This window comes from Epargyreus clarus, unplaced genomic scaffold (assembly GCF_041222505.1).
Source record: "Epargyreus clarus isolate Ecla_fem2 unplaced genomic scaffold, WU_Ecla_fem_2.2 ptg000034l, whole genome shotgun sequence".
Classification (NCBI taxonomy): domain Eukaryota; kingdom Metazoa; phylum Arthropoda; class Insecta; order Lepidoptera; family Hesperiidae; genus Epargyreus; species Epargyreus clarus.
The window spans coordinates 15,275,807-15,300,359 of NW_027332239.1; the positions used below are offsets into that span (position 1 = coordinate 15,275,807).

Sequence of the window (24,553 nt, forward strand, 5' to 3'; positions counted from 1 at the left end):
GAAGGTGTTACATGTTCTCTGTGGTATATGATTTTACGCTACGAGCTGGGGACTTTGTTTTCGATTTTCGTAGTTCTCCACGATACCACTAGAAATGCATTTTGATACTTCTTTGTAGTTTCATGAATTTGTTCTAGAATCTTTATAGGATGATCTCGTTTAACTGCAGATTACCTGGAGGGTAATGGCTCCTTTGCAACTTTACTTGGGATGGAAATTTTTAAACGGTACATTGTGAATGAAACAAGTATTTGCATAAAAAGAATAAACGTGCAACGAATACTTTAAACAGTTCACGTTATAGATGATGAATACACTTTAATCAGGATACACTTACCCCCAGATTCTGGGCCAAAATATATTGAAAGAAAGAAGTATTGTGATGGTTCATATGTTGACGGTAGTAGAACCCTTTCTGGTTCCAGTTCAGTGTTAAGCGCTGATGTGTTCGGCTTTGTAGGGAGACATACTTACCTGAGGCGTTCTAACTTAGTCCTCAAGGGTAGCAATGTATATGTGGCGACCTCAGGTGAGTTCTAATCCTATATGGGGTTGATATCTGGGGTTGATCAGGTCGGCTGAAGGTTGGTTTGCTAACTTAGAAAATTAAAAAAATGTATGGTATGACATAATACAAAGGAGCAGCGCAGTCATCAATGTAATATACTTGTAAGAGCATGGGGCTCAACCAATGTTCAATAAAAAGTTGAGTATCGTATCCGTTATTAATTAATTCACCAAATGGACTTTCTAAAGTAATAAAGGAAATGAGAAAGTATTTCGCAATTTTGTTGATGGATACCTTTGGCTTCAGCTGAGATATTAATTTTCCACCGACCCGTATTTACGGGTCATTGGATATTGCTACTAGGCGAACATAACTTCGAGTGTACTTCTTCATGAAGATAAAATCCTGATACCAGACACAAAAATATCAACCGAATAGGGTCTTAACTAGAATGGATGTTGATGTTGTTTGGTACCAAGATTGAATATCCTACACCTGCCCGGAAATAGAACAAGTTTTGTATGAAATGTCATTAATTCTGAATAATCATGACTTTTATTGAACCAATACCGGTACAGGAGGTGACTGGTGAATTCACAAATATGGGTAAAAATAACACAGGGTCATAGGTGGGAACGGTATCTTTTCTAATCAAAATACGTAATTTTAAAAATCCAATCTTCCTGTACCACGACCTGTGAATTTGAACTAACCTTTCATCTGCATAGTAGAAGGTGGTTAGTTGGTTCCTGTGGTCTCACGTTGCGGCCATACATAATGGAACAGGACCCGGTAACGTGCAGGACCATTACTCGTTCTGTCACCACTTACCTACAATGTGTGTATCTAGACTGACTGTTATTGACATAGATTCCACAAACACTTGCTTTGCTATATTCTTGCTCTATATTTGATGTAGTGTAGTCTTAAATGCCACAAGTGCGTTTTAATCTCCGGAATTTCGAATATATTCTATGGTACGTGGATTCCCAAAAACTTTATTTATATTTATATGATTGTGTAGCGTCTGGTTTCTAGCTTCTTAGATCGTAAAAGACCTTAAAGGAAACGAGATTTTTTCAAAGATAAATTGCTACTTTTAAGTGCTTTAATAAATGTCTCGCGTGTAATATTTGACGCTTACAATGTACAATATTTAAATTTTCGATATTAGTTTCTCCTGTCCTTTATTAGAAATTTTCTGTATGTTACTTTATAATACTTTTACTCTATTTTCATCTCATTAAAACGACTTTATAAACATTCTTAATTATAAAAATTAGCTTACCAACAAAAGAAAAGTCACCGCTTGAGAGCTGCGTGTCGTAAGGGAAGTTGAAAACTGCACTCATCTCAAGCTGACAAAGAGCCACAAAGCTAAACCCGCTTCCGAATGAGTGGCTTACAGCATTTGATTTTGAAGGTGGTAGAACCCTTTGTGGTTCGACTCCGGCGGCACCACCGCCACACCTATTTCTACCTAATAACAGCAGTGTTAGGCGCTGCTGTGTTCCGGTTTGAAGGGTGTGGTAAGGGAGACAGACTTTTCCGAGGCGTTCCATCTTAGTCCTCAGGGGTAGCGGCGCATCTGTGGCCGACCTCAGGTAGGAATATCAAATCCTATCTGGGATTGATTACAAATGTCCATGGGCGGCAGTAGCCACTTACCATCACGTGGACTGCAAGCTCGTCTGCTACTCTGATATTATAAAAAAAAAAAAAAAAAAAAAAAAAAAAAAAAATCTGAATAATTTAAGCCAAGGCTTCCGGTTTTTTGTTATTTTCTTGTAAATATGCTCGGAGGCAACAACAGGGGTTCCTTTTAAGCATCGGCACATTCTTGGGCCACTTCGGCTCAAAGGCAGCTTCTATTGAAGATTTTTGCATAAATTTATATGAAAATCGCATTATATAAGGGTGCGGACTTTGAAACATTATTAATGTGATTGCACGTAGTCAGCGTAGATACATATAATATGTATTGCCACCAATAAGTAATCGAACTGACTCTTTGCATTATGTCATTAATTAGATATCTTTGAATTATGACATTAATAAATGTCGCTTAATAAAAATGTTTACAGCACTAGATAAGAATAAGAACGGAACACGGTGGAGCTTAATGAAATGAAATGAAATGAAATGAAATGAAATGAAATGAAATGAAATGAAATGAAATGAAATGAAATATATTTATTTTGTATAGGCCAACGGCGGCACTTACAAATTGTCAGGTACAATATTTTCTTAAACTACTACCGGATCGGAACGCGACCTCTACTGAGAAGATCCGGTAAGAAACTCAGTGGGTTTGTCTTTTTTAATTTTAAAAATAATTATTCTCTTTTTAATTTTTTTTTTAAATGCCATTATTTTTACATATAATTAATAAAGCATTAGCTCCAGTATCTTGCTTTACATTTATCTAAAAAAAAAGAAGTTTGTTCAGCAAGATACGCTACACTTTGACATTTTCTTAATTAACTAATAATTATGTTATTGATCAGTCCCAAGCTGTTTTATCATTAATATAATCAGAAATTTTATAATAAGCTTTACGACTAAGTGTGCTTTTGATAATAACTTTAAATTTATTAATTGACAAATTTCTGATTTTGATGGGCAGTTTATTATAAAAACGTATACATTGACCCACAAAAGAATTGCTTATTTTGTGGAGACGAGTAACATGTGTAGAAAGGTTAAGTTTGTTCCTTGTATTTACATTATGCGTGTCACACCGTTTTACAAATTTATCAATATTTTTCCTTACTACTGCTGTTATAAGAGTTTAAAGCCAACGCGGCCCGTGATCAGACTAAGAAAGGCTCTTCTGCCTTGAAAATATAAATAATTCAGTATTTCATACAGGACATAATAGTCGACCCCTGAATTCGTAAGTAAATATCAAACAATAAAAATATCAAACTATCGACATCAGTTCAGTAAATAACTTTTCCCTGCACACGGCCTTACACACATCCCGTATGTACCGCGCAAGAGTTTGTCGTAAAAAGCCGACGCGAGCGTTTCGTGCGCTCGGCGTGCGGTAAATATCGCATGAATGTGTTATGATAAACAAGCCCTTAAGGAGGGTAGTGCTGCCTTTCTTGGCGGAAAATCACCTTATGTGATATTTAGAATGCGAAGACTTTTTTGTAAAAAAATATTTGACAAGCAAAATAATATTAACTAATATTTTATCTGTTTCTTTCTTTTTTTATAATATCCTTATTCTTCAATTCTATATATGTACGAGTATAGTAGTTAAAATTTTAAAATAAAAACTTTTGGTCCGGTTGACATATGCCTTTTCAGAAAGATGGTACAATTAGCTTATCAAAATACCCAATTTTATTTTAGATGCTCAATTGCTCATATAATATTAAAGACAGGACAGGTGAATAACATAGGTCAACAATTTTTCAATTTTTTTTTGTGCATGAGTTTTACTTAATATATTCTGATTATATAAGCAAATACATATAAAAAAATGAAATTACAAATCGATAATATTTGCTTTTATAGAAATTAGAGCAATTTAACATTTTTTTATTTTCGAGTCCAATAAAGTCAGTCTTGGCGCACTAACGTTGACAAAAGAGTGGCAAGGGGGCGGAGTGTAGTGTTTCTTGCATCGCTCCTTGTGTACAAAAGTAAGTGATTGCTTATTTCAGTGGAATAACGTAATTCTTTTTTTTTTTCGTTGTATCAGTCTGTACAAAATGACTTCGAGAAGTTGTAAACGAGACGCCGACTCATTTTATTATATTTGCGGCGAATTTATGAAAGTAAGAGAGAAATAGGACGATTTATGTACAAATTTAAAGATTTCCAAGGCATACCAACTTACTTCCATCTGTATACTGTATCCATCATCAACCCATTACTGTCCCACTGCAGGGCACGGGTCTCCTCTCAGAATGAGAAGGATTAGGCCATAGTCCACCGCGCTGGCCAAGTGCGTATTGGTAGACTTCACATACCTTTAAGATTTTTTTTTTATAAATCTCTCAGGTATGCAGGTTTCCTCACGATGTTTTCCTTCACCGTTTAAGCAAGTGATAATTAATTTTTAATACGCACATAAATTTGAAAATCAGAGGTGCGTGCCTGGGATTTGAACCTCGGACCCCTCGATCGAGAGGCCGCGTTTCTTAACCACTAGGCTATCACTGCTTTTTATACTGTATACCTGTTAAAAATCAAGATAAAAAATGGGCCTCACATATTGTGTCAGGTAACACTTGCAGAAATATTCTGGACGGTGAGTTTATATTCATTTTTTTATCTTTATAACTATTTTATAATTACGTTATGTAGTTATAATACGGTACGTTTTATTGTAGGTTGGTACCGAGGTGAAAAAAGAGCAATGAAGTTTGCAGTGCCAAGAATTTGGAGGATAGGTACTCAGTAATCATCGTATAGATTGTTATTTTTGTATTGTGAATCCACTCAAAGATAAAAAATCAAAGAAAACATATTATCCGGATCCACCAACGACTGTTTAGTGTTCATTAATAAATACTTGGATTCTATTTTGAAATTTCTATTATAAGAATGTATCATTAATTAATGTTTGTGTATCTTTTAATAAATGAACTGTGTCCATTTTTCATGTATAGGGTCTTTCATTGAGCGTTTCCTATCTTTAAAATTATATAAAACAAATTGTGTGTGATATTTTATCGATTTTTTTTAATCGATTAAAGGACCTATTGCTGCCATTATGTGTAGAATATAACATCGTTCAAATGTCCGCACGGCTTTTATGGTTATGGTCTGCAAAAGGCAGAGTTCTTATGGGCGACGGGAAATCGACTGTCTCAGATTCTAGTGCACACTCTCACGGACAGCGGCGATGTTTTCGGCAAATCTTCCGTTTCGTTGATATACGGAAGTTAGTCAATCATTTAATGACCCAGTAGACTTCAATTTATCCACCAGATTGCGAATAGTCCTCTCGGTAGGACGATTATGGCGACCACGCGGTAGCGGGCGATTGTAGCACGCGTTGCCCGAACAGAATAGCTTTTTGATACAATAATTTTATTATTTGTTCGTGTTATTGAATGCTATAATCATCCATGGTAATTTGGCAAAACAAACTGAATAAATTAAAACTAATTTGACACATGTTGCTTCAGTAAGATGACCATTATCAACTTTCCAAGTTCGGAAGTCCTTGTTAGAAGACCCTATATTTTCATTAATTTGAATTTTCCAATTTGTACACATAAAAGTAAATTCAGAACTGTTTTTTGTTCTTTTTCTTATTTCTAGGTATAAAAGGAATAAAAATAACGTATGTATAACCCATGCTCAAAAAATCTGTAGACCGGTGTAATCATTGAGTTTTTTAAGCACCACCTTTTGGGGGCTAGCGTAAAAACAAACTATCGCCTCAAAAAGCCAAGCATTGTGTGAGAGTGACTTATGACGTTATGGTCAATAGTTTAAACCGATTAAATATTACCATATCCCTACCAGACGCATATAATAATTTAAGATAAGTTATAATTAAAATGTAATTTAATTACGTAAATCAATTTGAAAGTGGCAGGAATCGCTTGTAGTCTAGTTACGATTAAATTAAAACCGAGTTAATAACCTCCGCTTAATAATCCGTGACGGTGTAATTTTCATCTCTTTGAAGTTTATGCGTATGCGGTTATGCGAAGTATATTTATCTTCATTGAATGTGGCATATGCATGCAGATTAGCGTCATTTCATGTTAAATGTGACCTAGTTAAATTAGCATCGGCTTAATATTAATTTCCAATCTCTATCTCACCTACAAATCTTATATATGTGGATGTGGTGGATGCCACTCGCGGGCATCTAGCTATAATAGAGGGAGGTTTGAAGCGCACTTTACTACGTTCTGCAATGCAGATTATTGGGGGAACACCTGACAAGAACGTCGAATATTTCTGTCCATCACGTAACGGGTTCCGACGGTTAAACACGTCTCGAGATTGTTAACTTTTGTTTGAACTTTTAATCACATCTTTATTCTTTTTTGTTTTAAAAAAATATATTTTGTTACAGCGTATCGAAAGTGCCAGACTGATGACTTCCAGTGCGGGGTGGAGGGTATCAGCACGGGGAAGGTGTCTTCACAAGGACCCTGCATACCAAAGGAGAAAAGATGTGACGGGTGAGTGTTAGCCTTTAACATGTCCTACACAGGCATTTCGGAAATCAAGAGGGGTCATAAAACCTCGAATCAAATTGATATTGATCACATGAGGTTTATTCATTTTATTCCAAAATCTAATCTTCTTCGAAGGTGTGCCGCAACATTCTGTTTCCCTGTACTTTCATTTTCTATATTTTTTTCTGTACAACGAATAGAGGACGTCTTCCACAGTCTTTTATGTGGACAGCTTCACTTAACAAATTCTTTGATATATAATGTCCATTACCGTAGTTATTTGCCGAATCCATGCCGTTATGTAGTGTTATAGGTAACATTACGTTTTCCGGCTCAAAAGAATGTACGAATTACCTCGTACCTATTTTATCCCGCTAACATCGCTCGTTGCAGATTTATTGCATTTGAAAATCTCTCTCATTCATGTCATATCGTACATTTCCAGGTATCTAGACTGTAGAACAGGTAAAGACGAGCAGGATTGTCCGGGGGAGCCGCTGGCGTGCCGCCTCGACCAGTTCCGCTGCGCCGCCGGCGACAAGTGCATAGACGTGTCGGCCAAGTGCGACCATAAGGACGACTGTGGCGACAACTCGGATGAGGCGTCGTGTAGTGAGTGTTCCATTAAATATTAAAAGTACTATACAGAATAAGGCATTCGTTTATGGAGATATATTTTAAAAAAATGTAACACTTTCATTAAATATATAGCTTTTCAGGCCACACGTTTTTATGTGAACTTAGTATATTACACAGTAGAAATCTACAGTTTCATTAATTGAAGAACCTACATTTTTATTTCATTTTATTATACTAACAACGAGATTTTCAGCGTCATTAAAAAACAGAAAGGTAATCGAAAATTTAAGAGCTCAGCTAAGTTTTTGCATGAAATATTGCCTAAATTTAAATCACATCATTAATTAATTATAATTTATGCCACATTTGTTCGTAATATATCCTAACTTTCGTAATATATAGCAGCTATAGACTGGTGGTTAAGAAACTGGACCTCTCGATCAAGGGTCCAAGGTTCAAATCCCAGGCACGCACCTCCGATTTTTCAAAGTTTTGTGCGTATTAGAAATTAATTATCACTTCCTTAAACGTTGAAGGGAAACATCGTGAGGAAACCTGTGTATCAGAGAAATTTATAAAAAAAAACTTAAAGGTATGTGTAGTCCACCAATACGCACATACGCACTTGGCCAGCGCTGTGGACTATGGCCTAATCCTTCCCATTCTTAGAGGAGACCCGTACCCAGCAGTGGAACAATAATGGGTTCATGACGATGATATCCTAACGTGTTTCTGTCTCATGTGTTCCAGGCTTCCCACCTTGCCACATCGGCCAATTCCGGTGCAGCAATGCGCTGTGCATCCCGGCGACGTACCACTGCGACGGCTACAAGGACTGCGCGGACGGCACCGACGAGGCCAACTGCACCGCCATCGCCTGCCCCGACAACAAGTACCTGTGCCCCAAGGGAGGCCCCGGCGGCACGCACAAGTGCATCGCCAGGTCGCAGCTCTGCGACGGCAAGAAGGATTGTGAGGATAATGCCGATGAGGAAACTGCTTGTTGTGAGTCATTTTTGAATGTTTAGTTTCTTATCATTTGAAATCTTACTGATGTAAAATGTGGACATTGGTTCTATTAGATATTATTTAAAATCCTCAAAATCTGGAAATTAATAACATTTTTCAAATTTGGTAAACTCATGTTTAAAAGTATTGATATTTTCTTGTAACATGCTGAGTGTAACTTTTTACCGGGCTTTTATTAGCTTGACCTGTATGTATGTATGTAACGGAATCTTTGAATTCGATTTTACCCACTCTGAAAGATCCTATTAATTTTGGACAATTATCAAGAACCGATGACAATACATTATTTAAATAATTTGATGCCATTCACCTCATCAGGATTATCAGGAATTAGGACTCACGACTTTCCTTGTACAATTTTAGCGTGGTTTTTAGTTTTGAAACCATAATTTTTATATTAAGATGCTTTATACTCGTAGAACTTTGATAGCGTGATTCAGGACATGTGGGGCGGCATGTGTTGTTGTGCAACATGGACATTTCTATAACAAATAATTGTGTATTCCAGCGACCGCTTCGTGTCCGGTGCTGGAGTGCCAGTACAAGTGCGTGGCGTCGCCGAGCGGCGGCGCGTGCGCGTGCGCGGCGGGGCTGGCGCTGGCGCCCGACAACCGCACGTGCGCCGACCGCGACGAGTGCAAGGAGTGGGGGCCGTGCCACCAGCTCTGCGTTAACACACCCGGCTGTTAGTATTGCTTTTTAATATGTCCAATATACTTGTATGTGATATTAAATGTCTGTATTTATTTACTGTGCGATGAATATGTAGAATAACTAAAAAACGTTTACTATCTAAGTTATTAACGCGCCATTTATTTCATGTATATAAATTGATCATTAAAATATTATCCGTATTTAATGAATAACTTACGATAATGATTATGACATAACCTTGGCTTTGTGTTATGCTGTTCAGCAATACAAAATAGTACTTAATATTTAGAATACATGTATTATAATATGTTACAAGCCTTAATTTAGAGAACTGAAATAAACGCTTTTAAACGCTTTCTACACGCCCCAAACTGGGAATTCTAGTGTAGTGTATCGTAGGTGCTATGGACACACACAGAGACAAATACACAAACACCCAGACCCAAGCCAGAAATCTAAATTCATCATTTAGAAATTTGCCTGGCCGAGGATCGAACCCTCTGCGCGTCAGACCGGCAAGGTCCGCTCCGTCACGCGGGTCGTCAAACATATAACATACAATAACATTTATATTGTTCTAATTTAACCTAGAGATAAAATAATTACAACTGCCACAATTTGCGAAAACCATTCGAACTTGTCAGCCTATTAAACGGAAACAAAATCTTGTTAATATTCCAGCATACACGTGCGCGTGCGCGCCGGGCTACACGCTGGTGGAGCGCGGGCGCTGCGTGGCGCGCGGCGGCGCGGGGGGCGAGGGGGGCGGGGCCGGGGGCGGGGCCACGCTGGCGCTGGCGCACGAGCGCGGCGTGCTGCGGCTGGACGTGGTGGGCCGCGCGCCCGCGCCGCTCGCCAACGCCTCCGCCGCCGCGGGGCTCGACTACCACTACCGCAGGAACCTGCTCTTCTGGTCAGACCTCAAGACTAGGAAGGTAACACGAGTTACATATTCAATTTTACTAACTACACATCGCCTGCATCAAATCGCTGAAAGATGCAGTACAGACGAACACGTACTAATAATAACGAAGTTGATAACTGATACACAGTGCTTGTAAATAAACCTCTGAGAATTTAATTACAATGAAAAATACGAGTTATATGAGATCGTAATATAATTTATTAGTTTCTCTTACAGACATAAGTTTCCTTCACCATGAGTAATTCCCTAATTTAATTATAATATTTTTCTTACAAATTCAAATGTCGATCAGCGACATAAGACTTTTCAAAAGAACATACATGTGCAATTATTGAAAATTAATTATGTCCCAGGGGAATTTCCAAAACTCTAAAGTTCACAATGTTAATCCAAGTGCTCGAAGTCTGATAGTATATTCGTAACCAATCTTGAGACATGAATGACTTAATAATAAAATAACCTAATTCATCCCCAGATCCACACTCAGCAACTGAACGTCCCAGCGGGCATCTCGAGCTACGTGGGCAACGACATCACGATCGCGGGGTCGTGGGCGCCGGTCGCGCTGGCGGTGGACTGGGTGGGCGACAAGCTGTACGTGGCGGACGCGGTCGGGCAGAAGATCGACGTGTTCGAGCTGGACGGCCGCTGGCACGCCGTCGTGCTCGGCTCCAACCTCACCAACCCCGCGGACATCGCGCTCGATCCAACGCTAGGGTTAATGTTCGTTGCTGACAGCAGCCAAGTGAGTATAGCGATCATCATGATCAACCCATTACTGTCCCACAGCTGAGCACGGGTCTCCTCTCAGAATGAGAAGAATTAGGCTATAGTCCACCACGCTGGCCAAGTGCGTATTGGTAGATTTCACATACCTTTGAAAACTTTTTAAGATTCAGGTATGCAGGTTTCCTTACGATGTTTGTCTTCGCCGTTTAAGCAAGTGATAATTAATTTCTAATACGCACATAACTTCGAAAAATTAGAGGTGCCTGGGATTTGAACCACGGACCCCTCGTCGAGTTTCTTAACCACTAGGTTATTACTGCTTTTTACATTATTTTTTTACTATATAAAAAAATTATACACGTTTATGTAATAAAAATACACGACATACATAAATGACATTTACATTTTTATTAAATTTATTTTTCAGATTGTTAGAGCAAATATGGACGGAACGCATTCAAAATCTATAGTATCCGAAGCAACGTATAAAGCCTCCGGTATCGCAGTAGATACTATCGCTCGAAGAATATTTTGGTGCGACGCGCTATTAGACTATATAGAGACTGTAGATTACGAGGGTAATCATAGGTTCCTAGTATTAAGAGGTCAACAAGTGCCCAGGCCGATGAGGTTGGCACTATTCGAAGACAGGGTGTACTGGTCGGACAGCACCAAGCAAGGAATCAGTTCTGTAAATAAATACGAAGGAGCTTCCAGTGTACAGGCCATATACAAAACGAAAGATATCAGGGAACCCAAAGCTATAACTGTGATACATTCCCTAAAACAAACTTCGGTTAATAATCCCTGCGGAAATAATAATGGTGGCTGCCAACAAATGTGTATAGTGACAGCCTTGCAGAACGGCGGCCTGGGGTACCGCTGCGCGTGCAACATTGGTTATAGATTGGAAATGGATTTGAGAAACTGTGATCTCGTGAAAGAGTTCCTTATGTATTCCCAGCAGAGGTTTATCAAGGGCAAGGTTTTAAACCCGGTTATCGAAGGTTTCAGTGATGCCATTCTTCCTGTGGTATCGCGAAGGGCGAGATTCGTCGGATTAGATTTTGATTCCCGGGACGAACATATTTATTATTCGGACGTGTTGCAAGATGTTATTTACAGAGTTCATAGAAATGGATCTACTAGAGAAATAGTGCTCGCCTCGCAAAACGAGGGTGTCGAGGGTTTAGCAGTGGATTGGGCTTCCAAGAACCTGTACTACATCGATTCTAGGAAAGGAACACTGAATGTGCTCTCAACGAGACACATTTCATACAAAAGAACGCTTTTGAAAGATCTTAAAAGGCCCCGCGCTATCGTTGTACATCCCAACAAAGGATTTATTTTCTTCTCGGAATGGGATCGCCCAGCGAACATAAGTCGTGCTAATACAGATGGCAGCGGTTTGCTCGTATTTGAAAACGTCACGTTAGGCTGGCCCAACGGATTATCGATAGATTTCGATGAAGACAGACTGTACTGGTGCGATGCTCTGTTAGATCACGTTCAGCATTCGAAACTCGACGGCACTGATGTAAAGACGGTAAATTCAAGACTTATTAGACATCCGTTCTCGATTGTAATCCACAAAGACTTCATGTACATCACCGACTGGAGATTGGACGCAATCGTTCGCTTACATAAGCTTACCGGTGAACAAGAGGATATAATGGTACGAGAACCGCAAACGAACAGGCTATACGGTGTTAAAGTATACAGCGAAGAAATACAGAAAATCGACCCGATGCAGCCCTGCGCTCATAACAACGGTAACTGCCAGAAACTGTGTTTCGCCATACCGAGGAACAACACGGAATTATTAACTGTGAAATGCGGTTGTCCATACGGAGAGAAGCTGGCCCCAGACAGCATCAACTGTATCGCTGATCCGAACTCCGAACCACCGGTACAAGCATGCCCTAACACTTGGGACTTTACGTGCAATAATCAGCGTTGTATTCCAAAGAGCTGGGTCTGCGACGGCGACGACGACTGCTTGGACAACAGCGACGAGGAACAGAACTGCACGAGTAAGTTATCTTATCAGGATTATTGACCATCTTATAGTCCGCGCCAAACTTCTAGTCCGCTCTGAAGTAGTTGCGCTCAGGTTTAGTTAGTATATACTCCGTAACGTAAGGGCACACTATGTATCCGTGGGCTAGAGCGGGCAGCGGCGAGTGCCGGAGGGGCCGCACTGTCGTAGTTATGCCAATATCTGCAATTTACTATTGCGACGAGACTAGTTTCTATATTCAGAGCAGACTAGCAGTTTGGCGCGGATTATACCTTTGTTTACCTTACTGAGATTACTTTTGATATCACACCGACCTATAACTTGTTTTTTACGTTTTACACCTCTTGTAATAAACTTGCATTTATATTTCCCTTAATTTCTTTTTTTTTAATATTTTTCTTACTCTTTATAACACGGGGACGCGTCGATTGTTTTCTAGAGACGACATGCAGCGCATCGGAATTCATGTGCAAATCCGGTCGTTGCATCCCCGCGACGTTCAAATGTGACTCCGAGAACGACTGCGGCGACTTCTCCGACGAGACGGGCTGCGTGAACGTGACGTGCAGCTCCTCGCAGTTCCAGTGCGGGAACGGGCGCTGCGTGCCCAACACGTGGAAGTGCGACTCCGAGAACGACTGCGGCGACGGCTCCGACGAGGGCTCGCACTGCGCTGAGAAGACGTGTGCTTACTTCCAAGTGAGTTGACCGTTAGATGTAAAGTTCCATATTTTCCTTTTGTATCGTAATTATTTTGTGTTCATCTGTACTTCTGCACTCTCTCTATAATTTTCTCTTGAATTTGTTTATTTCTGTTGATGTCCGCTAGTAGTAATTTATTTTATATAGCAAGCCAAATATTTTATTAATTAAATATTCGCATGTGTGAAGTTTATTTATAGGTATTGGTTGTACCTTATATTCCTTCATTTCATAAATGTAATTTAAGAAATGTTAAAATTTTGCTCTTTATCTTTAAGTATGCAATTACATAGCATGTTTATGGGTACACTGAGTGTGATATTTATGCAATTCTAATTATTTGATATGTCAGTTCACATGTCCCCGCACTGGGCACTGCATCCCTGCATCCTGGGTGTGCGACGGCGACGACGACTGCTACGACAAACAAGATGAAGCCGACTGTCCACCTGTATCGTGTCTCGCTAGTCAGTTTAAGTGTGCCGATCTGAAGCAGTGTGTACAGGTAATGCATAATTTAATTATTATTGCTATAAAACTATGCTATAAAAATATTATAAAAAAGCTGACTTTTAAGAGTAGTAATAAAAGTAGCGGTCCCGAGGTAAGTCCTTGTAAAACGCCTAATGATTTCATAGTGAATTATTGTTATTGCTTTCCTTTTTTTACTGGAAATCTTTAATTAATGATGAAAAGTAACAATTATACTACCAACAGTAACAATATTAGAAATATATTTGAACACATTGCCTGTTAAACCATAAATTATACTTTCTAAGATGTTTGAAACACCATATACCTTATTGTACTGGTAATTTTGAAGTGACCTCGTAGTCTTTATATTAATGTGATGCGGTAACGTTTCCCAGGAGGCGTACAAGTGCGACGGCATCCCGGACTGCAACGACGGCAGCGACGAGGCGGGCTGCCCCGCGCTGGCGCCGCACCAGTGCGCGCCCGACAAGCAGTTCCAGTGCGCCGCGTCCGGCATCTGCATCCCGCGCACCTGGTACTGCGACGGTGAGTGCTGTGTACAGTGCAGTGCCGCCAGAGGCAGGAGTGTACAGTGCGACGGCATCCCGAATAGCAACGACGGCAGCGACGACATATTATGACCAATTTCATGGTGTCAATTTAAAAACTAGTTGGATTTGTAAAAAAAATATTCTCATCATTTATTCCAAACGTCAAGAAAGATGTATTTCAATTAAATTATCTATAAATGTTTGTTTCATAAAATTCTTTCCTATATGTGAAAAACGTAGTACACACGTCTCACTACGTCTGTACTTTCCTGAAGGTGCCCTTGGGTCCGCCGCAATTTCTATTTGAGCACAAGAACCATCTTCCATCCTACTTAAATTCCCTTACTACTCTATGTTTTAAGAGGCTCTAAAAAGTACTTTAGTCAACAGCAACTACACGATTGAAAAAACACTTGTTATAATTTTCTGTAAGACACCCGCAGCATTGTATTTTCCTAGCGGCGTATCTGTGGCCGACCTCCGATACATGAATATCTAATCCTATCTGGAGTTGATTACAGATTACAGGCGGCAGTAGCCACTTACCTTCATGTGGACTGCATGCTCGTCTGTTACTCCATATATTTAAAAAAAGATCCGAATACAACGTATCTCTGTTTGCTTGTACAGGCACGCCGGACTGCGAGGACCTGTCGGACGAGCCGGCGGCGTGCGGCGCGGCGGCGTGCGGCGCGGGCCACTTCCGCTGCGCCAGCGGCCGCTGCGTGTTCAAGGCCTACGTGTGCGACGGCCGCGACGACTGCGGCGACGGCAGCGACGAGAGTGCCGAGCTCGCCTGCAAGCCGCCCGTCTACAGGTCACACACGAGACACTTGTCTTTTCTATCTTTAAACACATATTAGTAAAGATTACGTTTACAATTAGTTTTTAGATCATTTACGAATGAAACTATATTTCTACGCAGTTTTACTTGGATTTTGTATTTTTTGCACCACTTAACTGCGCATGTCGACATTGTTCCACGTAAATTACACCATGACAGCCATTAATTAAATGCCTGACAGATTTGTCGGCCGCTTAAGCCATTTAATTACAGGGCTTCCTTCAATTACAGGGCAGTGAGATATCTACACTTATGTATATGAACTAGCCTTAACGTAATCTTTACAAAAAATAATTACACTGAAATTCGTCAATTGTTATCGAACAAATCGAAACAAAAGAAAATCGGATGACAAACAGAAGAGGATAAATAGCTTAACAGGTTTATTTATAAAACGATATCTTTCATAATATACTGTAATTTTTTTTAAAGATTATGAACTGTATCTAAGTTTTAAATATGTCTCTAAGGACCATGTAAGAGTTTTTGTCATCATTAAATACTAAGATAATAAAGCATACAATATACTTATTTCTTCCACGCGCCATATTTGTGCTTGGCTTAAATTGACAAATTAATATTACAGGTGTCCATCAGGAATGTGGCCCTGCCCCGGTGTGACGGGGCGGTGCGTGAACATAACGCAAGTGTGCGACAACAGCACGGACTGCCCCAACGGCGCGGACGAGGGCCCCGGCTGCGACCTCGCCGAGTGCGAGCACCGCGCGGGGCTCTGCTCCAACCAGTGCAAGCAGACCCCCAGCGGCGCCATGTGCCTCTGCCCCAGCGGCGAGGAGCTCGAGCCCGACGGCTTCACCTGCAAGGACATCGACGAGTGCAACCCGCCCGGCCTCTGCTCGCAGACCTGCACCAACACCAAGCGCTCATACTTCTGTGGCTGCGTCGACGGCTACCAGCTGGCGGGCGACAAGCACTCCTGCAAGGCGAACAATCACTCCAGTGCCTTCTTAATCATTTCGAACAGGCATTCCATCTTAGTGGCGGACTTGAACGAGCAGGGACTCGAAAGAGTACCGATTAACGTTGAAAACGTCGTAGCGACCGCGTCAGACATGCACTCGGGAACTATATTCTGGTCCGACATGAAGTTGAAGAAAATATCTAGGTTAGATCGTGGTAGTGAACCGCGGGTGATTATCTCCACGGGCTTGGATCTAGTTGAAGGTTTGGCGTATGACTGGGTGGGAGGTAATATCTACTGGCTGGACAGCAAACTGAATACGATAGAAGTAGCCAAGGAAGACGGTAGTGCAAGAACAGCTCTTTTAAGTGGAAACATTACTCAGCCTAGAGGAATGTGCTTAGATCCTGCACCAAATGCAAGATGGCTGTTTTGGACCGATTGGGGAGAAAATCCTCGTATCGAAAGAGTGGGCATGGACGGAACGCAACGCATGGCTATTATTACTACCAAAATCTACTGGCCCAATGGACTAACACTAGATACAGCAACGCAAAGAGTTTATTTCGCCGACTCTAAATTGGACTTCATTGATTTCTGCTACTATAACGGTTCAGGAAGACAACAAGTGCTTGCCGGAAGCCACTATCTTCTACATCCACATTCTCTGACACTGTTCGAAGATACGTTGTATTGGACTGATCGTCAGTTAAACAGGGTGTTATCGGCTCACAAATTCATGGGCACCAACCAAACTGTCGTATCCCACTTAATATCGCAGCCGCTCTCGATCCACGTGCACCATCCATCTCTCCAGCCCCAGTATGCTTCTCCGTGCACCAAGGATTCTTGCCAACATCTATGTTTGCTGAGTCCGAATAAAACAGTTGGATACACTTGCATGTGTAAACCTGGATTCAAGCTGCTGCCAGATGGCAAATGTATTGAAGGTAATTATTTCGTTCCCTAATAGTATGCCTAATATATTGGAACATGTGAACGTAATTCTGAATATTTTCATTTTACAGAGGAAACATCATACTTGATGGTGCTGAAGGGATCACAAATTATTGACTTGTCGACCGATGGATCAGGCAGAGCCGGTCAGCTGCCACCCGTTGTTGGAATTCAAGGTAATGCTTGCAAAGTTATAGTCCGCGCAAAACTTAAAGTTTGCTCCGAAGTTAGTGTGCGTATGTGTCATTCAGAGAGCCCATTCGGTCGAATAAGCCTACACTCCGCAGCAACGTAAGGACACATTAACGCAGCTATGACCCGTGGGCGAGAACCGACAACGGAGGGTGCCGGGGGGGGTTCCGCGTTGTGTTAATCCCGCTAATATCTACAATTTGCTAAATTATGTCGCGAATCGTTTTTATATTCAGAGCGGACTAGCAGCTTGGTGTGAAATCTACTGGTCGTTATTCAATCTAAGAGACGAACGTGAGATTAACGTGGAGTCGTTCCAGGTGGCGTTCAGCTGGACTACGACCGGCAGGGGCACATGCTGTACTGGCTGCAGGCGGTGTCGGGCGAGGACGAGGAGAACTGCACGGTGTACAGCATGCCGTACGGCGGCGGCGGCAAGGCGGAGTTCCTGGGCGCGGACACGGGCGTGGTGGGCGCGCCGGCCGCGCTGGCCTTCGACTGGCTCGGCCGCAACCTGCTGCTCGCCAACCGCGCCGCCAGCAACCTCGAGCTCGTGCGCGTCGACGGCAAGGTCAAGTACCGCGCCGTCGTGCTCGCCAACGACGGCAGCAAGGCCTCCGTCGCCAAGCCGCGCAGCCTCTGCTTGGATCCCACCGAAGGGTGAGCGGACCCACGTCACTCTTTCGTTAATACTTAGCATGAAGGGTGAGACCCCCGTGCCTGTTTCGTTAATACGAAGCATTTTGCTAAGTAAACGAAAATGTAACTAACTATAGTCCGATTCATAATTAGATGTCCAAAATGTAAACAAAGGAGATGCCCTTTAAAAATACGTTTCAAATGGTAGTTTCTAGTTTTTGACGATTGTAAAGTAATACAACGTTAATAAAATAAAAAATCTAAATAAATTAAAATTAATTCACATTTAGTAATATGTACTTATAATACCTCAATTTCGTTCCACGCAGTATAAAAATAATAATAAAAAAACAAGGTTTATGTTAGAAAACTGAAATGTAATAATGGTAACACAATCGACATCCAAAACATTTTTGCGGCCATTTTTAAGTTTCGTAGCGAATGTTATTTATTTTCGTGATAGTGGTCGAATTCGAATGTTTTTTTTTTTTGTTTTCACAGCGCATTGTTAAACTGTGTGTAGCTGTTAAAGTTTTTGTTTTTTGTCGAGTGTGTTAAAGTTTTTGTTCCTTGTTAATTTCTTAAGATTTACAATACCTGCAATCGTATTTTGACATTGACGTTTCTTTGTTTACATTTTGAACAATTAATTATGAATGAGACTATAATGTTTTTTTGTTTTTGCTTTCAGAAAAATATACTGGGCTGACGAAGGCGGATTCGGGGTACCCGCTAAGATAGGCAAGGTGAATATGGACGGATCGTATCCAGTCATATTGGTCGACAATATCGAGAGACCAGAGTCTGTTGCGATCGATATCGACAAGAAGATCATCTACTTCAGTACGCAGTATCCTCCCACGATCAGCAGCATGAACACCGAAGGAAACGACAGGAGAACCATTCTTACGGAACAAAATGCCATCTCCTATCCCAAGGTTATCGCCGTCTTGGATTCAAGGCTCTACGTCCTAGATCCGCGGCACGAGAAAATTATCAAGGCCGATTTACCGAACGGGGACAACATCAAGGTCATCCTGGATAACGAGAGTGACTTGAAATCGTTGACAATATTCCAAAAGAGGAAGATGATGCACCACCCGTGTTCCCAGAACAATGGCGGGTGTGAGCAGATTTGCATCCCGAGTGAGGGCGGGTCGCGCGTGTGCGCGTGCTCCGTGGGCTACCGGAAGGAGAACGAGGTCAACTGCGTGCCCTACAAGACCTTCGCCGTGGTCTCGCAGCTGGACCTCATTCGCGGATACAGTTTAGAAACGAGCGCCGAGGCCATGGTCCCCGTGACGGGGCTGGGCCACCACATCTTGCACGTTGACGTTCATTTCGCCGATAACTACATATACTGGGTGGAGTTCAATAGGGGACAGTGGAACGGAATATTCCGCGTCAGGCCAAACGGCACTGAACTTGAACATGTGATTAAAGATGGCATCGGCAGTAACGGAATCCGAGGGCTGGCCGTCGACTGGGTCGCGGGCAATTTGTACTTCACGAACGTCTTCCCGCACGAAAATTATGTCGAGATGAGTTGGCTCGACGGTTCCAACAGAAAGGTGCTCGTTAAGACTACCATGGATGCACCCAGAGAACTAGCTGTTAATCCGCTGAAAAGACTGCTCTACTGGATAGATTATGGTCAGTATCCTCGTATCGGAAAGGCTTACCTGGACGGTAGCAATTGGCAGACTCTCGTAAGTTCAGGGATATCTAACCCACGAGACTTGACAATAGATATGTTAACTCATGACGTTTACTGGGTGGACTCTAAACTCGATCAGATTCAAAAAATCTCATACAATGGTGGAAACAGACAGCTCATTAGATCAAACCTTCCGAACCCGATGGGTATTGCTATACATACCGGCAGTGTATATTGGGTAGATAGGAATCTGCAGACGATATACAAGGCTTCAAAATTACCTGGTAACATGTCTATGCCAGAAAAGATGCGTACAAATCTACCAAAGTTACGAGATATCGTTATATTCGATGTGAATAACCAACCGACTGATGAAAACAATCCGTGCAGGAAGCTCGGTAACGGTGGCTGCGACCAACTCTGCTTCAGCTATCCTCCCGATGCTAATAAAGGGTACACGCACAGGTGCGAGTGCGCCACGGGCCAAATATCCGCTAGTAACCCCAAGAAGTGTGATGTTGTAGATGAATATCTTGTGTTCACAACCAGAACCGAAATCCGCGCTGTTAATTTGGATCCCAAGTCCACAGGTGTTCCGTTCAAACCCATTGGCAATTTAACGAACGTTGTTGGTGTCGAATTTGATTATGCCGACAACAAATTATTCTTCACGCAAATACGCCCGTGGGCTAGAATAGCTTGGATGTCGGCCAATAACCCGGATGCTGCCAATATTCAAAATATTATTAGCAAAAACATTAATCCAGAAGGTATTTCGTACGACTGGACGCAGAGGAAAATCTACTGGACGGACAGCTCCAATAATTCTATTTATGCAATGAACCTGGATGGAACTGAAATGGTCATGATTGCGAGAGTGGAACGCCCCAGGGCTATTGTGGTGGATCCTTGTAATGGAACATTATATTATACCGACTGGGGTCGCTTCGGAACATCCGGTAAAATATATAGAACTACAATGGCAGGCTCACTAAAGAAAGCTATCATTGACAAAGATCTATCCCAACCTAGTGGTCTCACTATTGATTTCGACGAGAACATGCTGTACTGGACTGACGCCGTCCGTGAGAAGATTGAACGTTCTAAATTGGATGGATCAGACCGAGAGGTATTAATATCTGCGACAATCTATCCATTCGCTATCACAGTATTTGGAGACTATATTTATTGGACGGACTTGCAACTTCGAGGGGTCTATCGTGCCGAGAAACACACAGGTGCTAATATGGTCGAAATGGTTAAGAGGCTAGAAGACTCTCCCAGGGATATTCATGTTTACAGTACCAGTAGACAGAAGTGTCAGAAGAATTCTTGCAACATCAGCAATGGAGGTTGCGCTCAAAGCTGCCATCCCGCGCCGAACAACTCTGTAGAATGTAAATGCGATGACAACACAAAATTGGTCAACGAAGGACGGATGTGTGTCGCCAAAAATATCACCTGCGACCCGAGCAAATTCTTCTGCGCGAACGGTAAATGTATCAGTCGGATGTGGTCATGCGACGGTGACGACGATTGCGGTGATAACTCTGACGAAGACAAGAACTACTGCGCTTACCACTCTTGTTCGCCAAACGAATTCCGTTGCAATAACGGCAGATGCATATTCAAGTCTTGGAAATGCGATCACGAGAACGACTGCAAGGACGGTTCGGACGAGGAAGGTTGCGTGTACGCTCCGTGCGATAAGGGAGAATTCACATGTCTCAACTCCCGTTGTATCGCGATGTCTCAAGTCTGCAACGGTATAAACGACTGCAAGGACAACATCACGTCAGACGAGACCCACGAACGTTGTCCACGAAATACCACATGCCCTGCTAACCACCTCAAGTGCGAGAAAACTAATATTTGCGTCGAGCCGTACTGGCTGTGCGATGGGGACAACGACTGCGGGGACAATTCCGACGAAGACCCACTACACTGCGCGCAGCGAACCTGCCCACAGAACAGCTTCCGCTGCCCGAACCACCGCTGCATCCCCGCCACCTGGTACTGCGACGGAGACGACGACTGTGGGGACGGTGCTGACGAACCACCAGAATATTGTCGGTCGGAAGGAAGAACTTGCTTCGGCGACTTGTTTACCTGCGATAATGGAAACTGCATACCGAGGATATACATATGTGATGGAGATAACGACTGTCTCGACAACAGTGATGAGGACGACAGGCACCAGTGTAACGAAAGGAAATGTGACGCAGAGACCGAGTATACCTGCCAGGAAAATAAATTCTGGGGAAGAGCTCAGTGTATCCCCAAGAAGTGGCTCTGTGACGGCGACCCCGACTGTATTGATGGCGCCGATGAAAATTCCACCATTCATCACTGCTCGACGCCGACGCCCTGTTCCGACGACCAATTCCAATGTAACAACGGTAGATGTATAAACGTGGGCTGGGTGTGCGACCATGACAACGATTGTGGAGATGGTTCCGACGAGGGCAAACATTGTAACACTCAGTATAAACAGTGTACGGATCAAGAGTTTAAATGCCAGAATTTCAAGTGCATACGTAACCACTTTAGGTGTGACGGCGAAGACGATTGTGGCGACCACTCTGATGAGGTCGACTGTGCTAAACAAAACAAGACATGTCCCGCCGGTCAGTTCAAATGTAACAATGATCAGTGCATCGACAACAGACTGGTTTGTAATAAGGTGTCCGATTGTTCTGATGACTCCGACGAACCCGCGCACTGTAATGTCGATGAATGTGCCAAGTTAGAGATAAACCAATGCGGTCACAAATGTATCGATACATTGACTGGTTATTATTGCGATTGCAACCAAGGATACAAACTTCTCTCCGATGGCAAAGCCTGTGCAGACATAGACGAGTGCATTGAAACACCTGGAGTTTGTTCACAATACTGTTCGAACACCCCCGGATCTTACTATTGTAAATGTAACGACCAGTACTACGAAAGAGAACCCGATGAGCATACATGTAAACGAAAAGATAATATTACAGCGTGGGTCATCTTTACCAACAAGTATTACGTTAGAAATATGTCGACTGACGCTTCCCTTTACAATTTGGTACACCAAGACCTTATGAATGTAGTCGCTATTGATTTTGATGTTAAAGAAAACAAAATGTACTTCGCCGATGTTTCTGCAAAGACTATCTATAGATCAGATTACAGTGATCCAAATCCAAACAAAGAAGTAGTTATACGGCATGATTCTCATGGATTGGAAGGTATCGCGGTTGACTGGATTGGAAGAAAACTTTATTGGCTAGACAGACATTCGAAGAACTTGGACGTGTCAGAACTGGACGGAACTAGACGAAAAACTTTGAAAACGGGTATTGCTGATCCTAGAGCTATCGTTGTACATCCCGGAACTGGATATTTGTACTACACTTCATGGCACCTTCAAGCTTACATTGGTAAAATGGGTATGGACGGTTCCAACTTTACAGCTATTTTGAACTGGGAAGATGATATCGCTTGGCCGAATGCCTTAACAATTGACTACTTCACTGATAGAATTTACTGGGCTGACGCTCATTTAGATTACATTGGTTCTGCTGATTTGGAAGGTAGACACAGGCATGTGGTTTTGTCAGGTAGTAAAGTTCCTCACGTATTTGCGCTAAGTTTGTTCGATGACGAAATGTATTGGACCGATTGGAACCTTAAAGCCATAAGCAAAGCAAATAAACACTCTGGAGAAAACTTAACGACACTTAGAAATACAACTCATCGTCCATATGACATCCATGTGGTGCATCCTCTAAGACAACTACCATATCCTAACCCATGTGGCACTAACAACGGTGGATGTTCCCATCTTTGTCTCCTCGCTCCGCCTCACGAATCTAGTTACTTAAATATCGACGGCTACGGCGAAGAAGGTGCAACGACCTACAAATGTGCCTGTCCGAACCAGTTCTACTTAGCTCGAGATATGAAGACATGTATTGCAAATTGTACCGACGGGCAACACAGATGTAACGGTCGCGATGAAAAATGTATTCCATGGTTCTGGAAATGCGACGGCGAGAAAGACTGCATGGACGGTTCCGATGAACCCGAAGATTGCCCAGTTAGACATTGTAGAGCAGGATCTTTCCAATGTAAGAACACTAACTGCACACCTGCTGCCACTATTTGCGACGGCAACGACGACTGCGGCGATGGAAGCGATGAAGCACAATGCGCGCACGAGTGTCCAGCGTTAGAATTCAAATGTAAAGCGAGCGGCAGATGTATCCTTGACAGTTGGAAGTGCGACGGCGACACCGACTGCAAGGACAATAGCGACGAAGACCCAGCGATGTGCCACAACAGACCGTGTAACCCCGATACGGAGTTCTCGTGCAAGAATGGCCGCTGCATTCCTAAACTCTGGATGTGTGATTTCGACAACGATTGCGGCGACGACTCGGACGAGCCAGCTTACATGTGCCGACAAAAGAATTGTACGACTGGGTGGAGACGTTGCCCTGGCCAATCTAACTACCGTTGCATACCGAAATGGCTGTTCTGCGATGGTAAAGATGACTGCAGAGACGGATCCGATGAACTTCCAGAAAATTGTCCCTCATGTAATAGCGAAACAGATTTCACTTGCGAGAACAAGCGTTGCATACCGAAACAATGGCTTTGCGACTTTACCGATGACTGCGGCGATGGAAGTGATGAAACAGAAGCAGTTTGTCAGCATAAGTACAGAGAATGTTCTGAATCTGAATTCAAGTGCGGAAATGGCAAATGTATCTCGTCGAGATGGAGATGCGACCACGAGGACGACTGTGGTGACAACACGGACGAGATGGAATGCGGTGGATTCAAGTGCAAGAATGGAACATTCCAGTGCAAATCTGGACACTGTATTGCGGCTTACTTCAGATGTGATGGTGACAGGGACTGTAGGGACTTGTCCGATGAAATCGGATGCCCGCCGCGGTTCCCTGGAGGCAGATACTGTCCGGAGAGCAGGTAAATATTCTGCCAAATTACTTTCTGTATTTTTTT

The 24,553-nt window shown here is 42.4% G+C and overlaps 1 protein-coding gene across 2 annotated transcripts in view; it reads left to right on the forward strand.

The window, feature by feature from the left end:
• mgl (low-density lipoprotein receptor-related protein megalin) overlaps positions 1-24,553 on the forward strand; it is a 224,568-nt gene that overhangs the window by 189,483 nt on the left and 10,532 nt on the right. For both annotated transcript variants that reach the window (XM_073091679.1, XM_073091681.1), the window contains 15 exons: positions 6,564-6,672; positions 7,115-7,281; positions 7,999-8,253; positions 8,786-8,962; positions 9,613-9,866; positions 10,332-10,601; positions 11,013-12,618; positions 13,045-13,304; positions 13,660-13,812; positions 14,177-14,327; positions 14,963-15,149; positions 15,763-17,048; positions 17,127-17,231; positions 17,568-17,907; positions 18,578-24,517. In XM_073091679.1, coding sequence (XP_072947780.1) covers positions 6,564-6,672; positions 7,115-7,281; positions 7,999-8,253; positions 8,786-8,962; positions 9,613-9,866; positions 10,332-10,601; positions 11,013-12,618; positions 13,045-13,304; positions 13,660-13,812; positions 14,177-14,327; positions 14,963-15,149; positions 15,763-17,048; positions 17,127-17,231; positions 17,568-17,907; positions 18,578-24,517 — 11,260 coding nt within the window. The remainder of the gene's footprint in view (positions 1-6,563; positions 6,673-7,114; positions 7,282-7,998; positions 8,254-8,785; positions 8,963-9,612; positions 9,867-10,331; positions 10,602-11,012; positions 12,619-13,044; positions 13,305-13,659; positions 13,813-14,176; positions 14,328-14,962; positions 15,150-15,762; positions 17,049-17,126; positions 17,232-17,567; positions 17,908-18,577; positions 24,518-24,553) is intronic.